The sequence below is a fragment of the Scaptodrosophila lebanonensis genome, unplaced genomic scaffold (genome assembly GCF_003285725.1).
Source record: "Scaptodrosophila lebanonensis strain 11010-0011.00,11010-0021.00 unplaced genomic scaffold, SlebRS2 tig00000001-arrow-pilon, whole genome shotgun sequence".
Taxonomy (NCBI): domain Eukaryota; kingdom Metazoa; phylum Arthropoda; class Insecta; order Diptera; family Drosophilidae; genus Scaptodrosophila; species Scaptodrosophila lebanonensis.
In genome coordinates this window covers 29,312,673-29,322,093 of record NW_022060529.1, presented here as the reverse complement: position 1 = coordinate 29,322,093, position 9,421 = coordinate 29,312,673, and the positions used below count along the sequence as shown (strand labels likewise).

Below are 9,421 nucleotides of genomic sequence, written 5' to 3'. Positions count from 1 at the left end.
CGCACTAGTGAGTATAGAAGATTAATATTTTGAGTTTTTCTTTAACATTTTATGCAATAGCTAAAACAATATCAAACACGATGTGTTCTTTTCTTTAAACAGAAAAAAATATTCATTGATATTTCATTATCAGACAATATAACAAAATTGTAGCGAATTGAATATCTTCAATATTTTAAATTCTGATTTGTTGTTGTTTGTTGATAAAACCTCGCTAAGACGGACTTCATGCGTGCGCTCAATTCGGAGCCTAGGGGCTACTGCTGGAATGTTCTTTGCTGATAGACCCTGAACTTGGCTCCTCTGTTGTGGCTGAACGTGTTTCAGGTAGCATTTGCTCTACCTCAATGTATTCTTCTTCCTCCTGGGCGTTTTCTATCGGTGGTGAAGCTACTGTGGTCGGCATTTCATAGGCCTCACCCTTCACAACAGCTGGGTTAGATAGTGTAATAGGCTGCTGCTTAGGTGGGGCTCCGGGCGTCGGCGCTGAAGGGACATTTGCGTCCACAGGCCTCAGCTCGTGTACTCGCTGATGATGATCCAACTCGGCCCGAAAATAGAATCTGTCCGGACACAGGTTACAGTCGTATGGACGAGCATGGGGTCCATGCTCCAGCATGTGGTTGAGGAGACCCGCGGGCGCTGTGAATACGGCAGAACAGATATAGCAATTGAAACCACGTTCCCCTGTACCGGAAAATGTATGCTCCACCAGATGCTCCTGCAGCTTGGCAGCATGGGGAAGAATCATTTTACAGAGACTGCAGCGGTTCTCGATGAACAGTGGCGATGCTGGAAGTCCCGAGTTGCTGGACTTTCGCGGTTTGGAATTTAAACTGTGTTTTCGCCAGCACCTGTCACATACCTTCGCTCTCACGGGTGGAGTCTCCGCTTTGCTAGTGTTATTACCACCACTATTGCTACTGTTGTTGTTACGCAGTGGTTCTAAGCAAAGAGCGCAAACTGGCTCTTGCACACTGTTGCTTGATTTTGTGTGAAATTTGGCGTGCAGACTAATTTCAAAGTCCGAGTGCAAGGTCTGCCGACAGCATATACATTGCACGGGCGCAGTGCTACTGTTATTGTTGTGACCATGCTCATGCAGGTGACCCTTAAAGGCGGCTACATCCGGCAGCGGCTTGGCGCAGTGGCAACATTTGCCTGATTGGCCCACCTTTGAGTGCTGCAACTTGTGCTCTGCGAGAATGGCTGGTGACGGAAAGACCTCGTCGCAGATGAGACATTTGTGTTTGCCCGTCGAGTTATGACAGGTTTTCATGTGGTGTTCCAGTTCGTTGCGGGACTTAAAGTTTCCGGCACAGTAGGCGCATCGAAGGCTTACACCTGTCTTCATGTTGTGCGAGATTTTGCGATGCGAGAGAAGTTCTGTCTCGCTGCGAAAATCTTGGCGGTCACACATCCCACAGCTATAAGCGTTCACAGCAGAGCCAGCACTCCCACTGCCTGTCTCAGCCTTGCCCTGCGTTTTAGGACTTGGTGCGGCATATCCACCTGCTGATTTGGATTGCTGAGTAGCGTACATTTCCATCAGAGCCCGATTCGTGTCGAAATATCGCTGATTTATTCCATACATAAGCGCTGGGTGGGATGGCTTGAGGCCTACAGTATCCACTTGGAGTGGATTATAGAATTTTCCAGGGCTGGCGCCTATTGGTGGGGGAGCAAACAGTCCATTATGCTGCAGTTGAGAAGCAGCAAAAGCTACATTGTAATCAAGAATACTATTGTTGTTGTTTGTAGTGGCGTTTAAGTTGCTGTTTCCGGCAATTGAACCCAATGGCTGCGCTTTGGCTCCAAACAGTGCATTTATATACAAACTATTTATGGGGCTAAGCGAGTTGGAAGGCGCTGCAGGAGCCTCATCGGAGCTTTCCTTGTCGCTGGCTGCACACTCCTCCAAGGCACCGGCCATGTTCCCACCATGTTGACTTTGCATATGCCGGTCGAGCAGAAATTCAACGTGAAATGTCTCTGGACAAGATGGACAACGAAACTGGCGTGCATGTGCTGCCAAATGAAAGTGCATTTCAAGCTCCGAAGTGCAGACTACGCGACAAAACATGCATTGAAGCGTGTTCGCACCTGGCACCGATGCCGCGGGAGGGAGTTCATTGTGGCAGTGACCATGGTTCGCAGCTAACTGATGACGTGTACGAACATGTGCATGGAATTCCGGTTCGCTATGAAACAGCTCCATACATGCACTGCATCGGAGCAGCTTCGTTTCCTGACTATGAGCACAAGCAAAGTGCAACCGCATGGTCATTTGAGAATCGCAGAGCTCAGAGCAGATGGCGCACTTCAGCATGGTCAGCACGTGCTCACTCACCAAATGCTTTTGGAGCTCATCAACTTTGCTAAATGCTTTACTGCAATCTGTGGCCGTGCAGTAAAACTCAGAGTTGTGGATCAGAAAGTGGGTGACAACATGATGTTCAAACTCAGACTGATCTGGCAGCGTTAGCCCACAGTGGGGGCAGTTAAGCTGCAATCCCTCGGCGATGTGTGACTTCAGATGAATTCGAAACCTTTCAAAGTCTGGGAGGCCAGCGTTGCACTGATTGCATAAGAAAACGTCTGGGGCGGAATGGCCCTGAGAATGGAGGGCAGGCGAGCCGCGTGGGGAGACTGCGGTGGCAACGTGACGATTGTTACTGCTTAGATCTGTGGGTCCCTCTTCGGTTAACTTAGGAGTTGGCTGCGTGGGACTTGTCACATCACGTTTGTTCTTAGGTATCTGTTCAAGCACTAGCCGTGGACTGAAAGTTCCAGCGGTAGCCAGGCGATTAAAGTGTTCGTAATATGAGTTAGGACTGTTCAGACGATCAATATGCGTGGTACGCATGTGTTGAAAGAGGCCGGCAATGTTTCCAAATTTCATTGTACAGTACTCACAGCTCAGGTGAAAACCGTCGTCTACCTGGTTCGCTGGTTCGAGCTGTGGAGCCTGCTCGTGAATGCTTTGCAAATGTAAGTTCAGCTCCTCCAAGCTACTAAATTCAGCCTTGGGGCAGTAGCTGCAGCGTAAAAGTGGCGTAGGCGTTACGTGGTTCCGCCCCCGCTTGGAAAATTCTTGGTGGTTAGGACTGCTGTCAGATGCTGCTAAGGCGAGGGCATAGCGCCGTTTATGCAGGCTACCATTGCTCGAGATTGAAGCGGACGCAGATCCTGTAGAGCGTGGACTGTAGTTAAGTGCATTAGGATTACCTCCAGCTGCTAGGATGGCGGCGTTCTTCTTGTGCTTTTGCATATGTGAGGTTAGTGCTGCGGCTGTATTGTAGCCCCGATTGCACATGCTGCATTGAAAAGGCTTCTGAATGTCATGGGTTTTCATGTGAATTTTTAGATGATCACTGTGAAAAAATCATAGAGGTTGGATGCAATTATTTATAAAATAGGCGGCCATAATTCTATACGAATTGGTCCAATTTTTTGTATTGTGTTTTGCCTTTGGAACCGCATAAATTTCAGGGAATGCTTGAAAAATGTGATCAATTCGTATTCAAATTGTCTGCCAGATTGTACGTCCCGAAAACTAGGTAAATTCGCTTTCAACCAGTGCTTACCTTCGGGAGAATGCCGCCTCGCAGTGCGGGCACTTGTAGTTTCGTTCGTTCGTGTGAAGCTTCTTGTGGCGATCTCGGGAACGCTTATGCTTGAATAGCTTAGCGCAGTATTCACACTTAAAAGGCAAATGCTCGGCATGGCTCTGCAATAACAAACAAATTCACTCATTTTACTATTAGCCCAAAATGCAAGCATACAAATGTATCCGTACAAAAATACTGCAACCTCAGGAATCTGCCTATTCAAATCGATAAGCCACGGCATATATTGAATTTCGTTTAGCCCTGGCATACCCGTATTTTTAGGAAGGAACTGATCAGTTAACTGTTTAGAAAAGTTTAGAAAAATGCAATGTTGCTAGTAATAAGATAAAACTATTGCACCCATTTCATTTAAGATTGGTATTCATCTAGTTATAATTGGGGCCACCAAGATGACCCCACTCGTAATACGGGCACTCACCTATTTGAAATTCCTACAAGAAAGCAAGCATGTCGTTAACTGATGGTTGCTTCTAAGCCAGCTCAAGTTCGCGTCTCCTGGGCTTAATTTATTGCTGCAGCGGCGACTCAATCTGAATTTGAATCTGCATACGCATACTGTAGGTGGTGGTGATGGTGAACTTGTGGACAAAATAATCAAAATGCGCGACAACCGTCCGCAAAAAGCTACAACAAAAGCAAGGGACATGGGGCAGTCTGGAGAAGAGCCGATGTACTGACGCCCGCAACCGGTTTACATTTTGGGTTCTTTGGCGGCTACTCTGCCGCTTGTCGGCTAATTTCTTTGAAGCCGCAAAATTTTGCTGTTGCTGGCAAAACAATTAACCCATTTGTATGCAACCTGTCGACGTTTTATTGCACAATATGAGCAACTTAACTGGCCCCAATGCAGAGTTATCGTGTTAGTTATGGTTTTTTAAACTGTCGCAAAAATCATCAACATCCAAGCTCATCATCCCGCGGCCATAGAACAAACAATGACGCGACAGGAAGAGAGCACGAAGCGCATGAGACGTGTAAAACCGCGAGGCGCTAGGATCAAAAGCAGCACTACATGTCAGCGCCCGATAAGATCCAACCAAAACTGTTCCAAGCACAGTTTGAATTAAGTCAACAAATTGCTGATGTCATGTTTTGAGTTCGTCTAATGAAGGCCAACTTAGTATGTATGTACCTGTAATTTCTAAATTGTTTAGCATGGCAAAGCACCAACACTTGACAACTGAGTTACCCCAAGGACCGCAAATCTGACACCTAACCCTGCCAGACGAGACACTTGCACTGACAATGTCAAGCAAGTACGTTAATTAATACCCATACCCATCTACATAAAAGACAACTTCATAGCCCACTTCCCACTCACCTGCACGTGATGCTTCAAATAACCAAGTCGCGGAAATGATTTATCACAGAACTGACACTGATAGGAACCGTCGCTACTGCTTTTAATGCCTTCGCTTGTCAACTTATCAAACTTTGTGGAGGCGCTGCTGCCGCCTGCCGCCCCAGGTGCCACACCACCCATCTGCATTTTGGTTTCTTTCTTAACTTTGCGCAGCTTGTTGGCAATTTTAAGTACTTGCTGATGGTATTGGTGATGATGATGCAAGTGTGGCGGGCGTTTCGACTTGGGAGCTACTGTGGCAAGCAATTGTTCTTCACCAGCACCTTGGCCATTGGCTTTTGTGTTTTCACCGTTGGAGACGACAGTCGCAGACTCGGATTGCTCCCCCGTGTGTGCCACTTGTGTTTTGTGTGAGTTGGGCGTGATCGTGCCATCAGAGATCGAGGGCGAATAGCTGGAGGAGGTGTGCGTAGAGTACATGTCTGTAACGAAAAATTAAGAGAGGGACGTCTTAGAAATTAATCAAATACCGCGTAGGCTGCGACTGCATCCTTATTAACTGGTTGCTGGTCTGCTTCTCCATTTCAAAAACAGGAAATCAACGCCGCTATCAAACAGTAACAGCGCACTTAATTAAATTAACAAACGTTTGGTGATGCACATACAAGTATATGAACGTGTCACCCTCCACCCCAGCTAGAAATCCGAGCAATTATCATCGACACACTTCCCCTTCCCCTCAGTCATACATACATGTTGATCTACTCGCTTGTTAAATTTTCATGCAAACTAATTGCGAGTTGTTTCCTTTTGTTGCTTTTTGAAGAACACTTTAATTACCCTAGCACGAAAAGACATTCGTTCGTTTTCTTGACGCCTTAAAATTAGCCGGCAATGAGGGTCGACCTCTAGTGAAGCGTTCATCTGTCACACGCGCCAAATGTCGCTTGTTTCTGTTCCAGTGGTCAAAGTTTTGGTTCTCTTTCCGTTTTGGAAAATTTAATTAAAGCTAATTGAGGCTGATCTGCCTTTCTACTTATCTACCCAACCTGCTTGATTGTACCCTTAGTTTATTGAACTCAGCGAGTAACATGATATCTGCATAGCTTGTTTGCAATTTTCCTACTTTATGTTTTAAAAAGTGCTCTCACCATTTTCTTGTCTATTCACTGACAAAAATTAAAATGTAAATTAGGACGGAAATACAAACTAAATAAATTCTATAATAAAAACAAAACGAGTTTTTGGAATTCTTAACCTCTATTAGGAACTACTACTAGCACTAACTGTGCTTATCTGACCTCATGTTAAGTTTTATCAAGATAGGTTAAATGTAAAGGAAGTTAATGCCATAAATGTTATCTCTGACCAGGCATTGCCCGTGGCTGTTGTTGTTGCTCCTTTGTCTCATTTCTCGTAAGTTTATTAATTTACAACTAATTTGTAATGAGGTAAGTAATCCGGCTTATTATTCGTGAAAGCACATCCTGTAACATATTCGAGAATACTCTTTTGAGTTTGATCTAAATCGGTCTTATTTATACAAGTTTTATAAACAGGAAAGAAATGCTAGAGTCGAGCGGGCTAACTCTTAAATATATATATTTAATTTTTAAAAAGTTTAATCAATTTTATGAATTTATTAAATTATTAAATTAAATATAAAATATACATAAAATATTTCATATGTACATGCTTATGCAGGTATTTGCCAAATTTGATTTAAAAATTCAAAGAAACACAGGAATTATGGAAAATTATTAATAGCGGAGAAGTGCATAAGAAAATAAAAACAAACTTCATCTGCCAAGGCCTTTAGAGAACCTCGATACCAAGATTGGTAATTTTATTTCTTGTACTTGCGCTCATACCGACAGACGGACCGACATGGCTATATCGACTCTTGTCATATTGATCCAGAATATGTACCCATAATCTGCCACGCCTCCTTGTGTGTGTTGTATATCCTTTTACCATTTGTATACATGGTTTAAAAAGCGAAGTAAATAGTTGGGCTTAAAATGGTAGGTGGGAATACACAAAAATACAAATATCATTGCACAATCGATTGTACACTATTCAAACATATCGGCATGAAAGTGACCGGTCAAGACGCCTGTTTCTTTACATCCTATGAAGATTATGATATTGTAAATGCATACCGTAAATGTATATACATATTTATTGATATAGGATTGTCCACATAGTATTTGGTTTTCTTATAACCTTCATCATTTAGTTTTGCCCAAAATGAACGACTTTGAAGTTAGTTTTCTGATTAAACGCCTAATTTGCCTCATACAGAAAAGAAAATACATCCCGCCTTTTGGTAGGGTTGGACAGTCCGGCTTACATTTGTGTACCCTGTACCCAAAGGGTAAAAGGGTTTATTAGTTTTGTGCAAGTGTGCATGCAACACACAGAAGGCAGTGTGGCAGACACCACAAAGATTATATATTCTTGATCAGGATGCAAGATGAGTCAATATACCCATGTCTATCTGTCCGTCTGTATGAACGCAAGGTATACAGATTCTCCTAATCCCGAGAAAGGGCAAGTTTTGTTCATTTTTTCCGATACGCCTCCTTACTCACTCGCTATTCTCGATTTTCTATAACTAACTTAATTCTTGGAATCTTGAACTCAAATTTGGTAGTCACATTCTGTTAGTGATTATATGTCCGTATTTTATGTTTCATTATGATAGGACAATTGTGAAGAATGTTATAGCCATAAATATAATCTCTTCCCAAGCTCTGTCCGCAGCTGTTGTTGTTGCTGCTTCGACGTATTTCTGTACTGCATGCACGCATATGAAGAAGTATAGACACGATTGTATATGTATGCTGTTGTATGTATTGAATATTTTGTATTCAATTTAATTAAATGTTATGTGAACAATCCGTTCTCGATTCAGACCTTAAAGGCGAAATCGCACAAAATTTTCGTAAGACAGACTAGGCAGAAAAAAAGAACCTATTTTCCTGATGAGTTTGACAATATAAGTAGGGATCTTGAAAACTAATATAAAAATTACTATTCAAATTCCCCCAGTTCGTACGCAATACAATTTTGTGTCTTTTTCTCCTGTTCCCACCCCCCACACCCTTCCTTTCAGTAATTTTTCCAAAACTCCCAAAATTCTTGGAATGATTTAACCAATTAGACAATTACATTCGATTGTCCTAATGTTCAATTTCAAGTCAACTTTTGCCCAGGTTCTGTTCGTACACATATAGAGGGACACAAAAAAGACGACAATGTATGCAATTAAACAAGATTTCAACACGTGTATGTACGTACTTACGGATGGATGTGTTACATAAAAGATTTGATGATGAAAAATTAATGCAATGAAAAATTTAATATTTAGCTACCTTAATGATACAATAACCGAATAAAAAGTTGTTTATAGAAACTTGCCAACCCTTTTTCGGCCACAAAATTCTTATTAGACGCTTAAATTAAATCACAACGGTCTATGAGATTCCACCCTCCAAAAAATGGCTATTAGTGAATAACTTAATATAGTGAGCATATGGGAGTGTGAAATACATACATACATACAGAGGATAGGTACACAGCGGGGCAGTCGCCATCGCGAAATTGCAGGAATGGAACCTTTTTCTAATTCTAAAAAATTACTTGGTTAAACCAATTGAAATCAAATGAAGATATAGTCTTTTGAACGAGTACCTACTTATTATATCCCTAGGTGAACCACATTACACGGGAGTGATTAAATAATGGAAAAACCGTTGGATAAGTGTATTCAAAAAAAAAATCAGATTAACTTGAGCAGTAGGTTTTTCAAAAAGTGGTGTATTTCTGGATTTTCTCTACTTTCGATCAATTTCATCTATTTCTTATTTATATATAATTATATTTTGTCTCAAAACATTGCGAAAGAAATACATACGTATAGTGATAGTGAGGATAGAGACATTTTATTTGTTAAGTAAGTAACATATTCTTAAATACATATGTTCGAGTAGCAAGTTAAATTAAAATACTTGCTAATTGTTGGTCTCTCCCTAGGCTTTATCAGGATAGATAGCTTAACAATTCTTATCACACATTGAAGTCTTTTGTAAAAGCTTTTCCGCTGTTTTATTAATCACTTGAGTTATTATTCACTTTGGTGTCTGTTCATTGATCTTGTAATTACCATTATTTGTTATTTCCTTCGTTGCCTGAATTTTTTCAATTAAATTCTCCAAACGCGAACTGGGCCCACGGTACAACATCTTTAAAGCCATCATGGCATTATCACTTTTAATTAATACAAATATGATCCATGAATTGAAACTAAGCGAACGTACTCGTATTTTATGACTTGTTCCACAAATACATTTTTCACGCTATCATAGTCTTTTTTTTACAAAATATTTTGAGTTGTTAAAGGATCAGTTGCACATTTGAAAACAATGAATCCCAAGTGTTCTTTTTTACGACAACGATGATGACATCAACGACGTCCAACCGC

At 41.7% G+C, this 9,421-nt stretch overlaps 1 protein-coding gene across 1 annotated transcript; it reads right to left on the bottom strand.

The window, feature by feature from the left end:
• Positions 1-250: 250 nt before the first annotated feature.
• LOC115634344 (zinc finger protein 423 homolog) lies at positions 251-9,197 on the bottom strand. Its single transcript, XM_030532003.1, has 5 exons — positions 9,104-9,197; positions 4,954-5,417; positions 3,588-3,730; positions 937-3,374; positions 251-891 (listed from the first exon to the last, which is right to left on the bottom strand). The coding sequence occupies exons 1-5, from the start codon at positions 9,195-9,197 to the stop codon at positions 251-253; spliced, it is 3,780 nt and encodes a 1,259-aa protein (XP_030387863.1).
• Between the last annotated feature and the right edge of the window lie 224 nt (positions 9,198-9,421).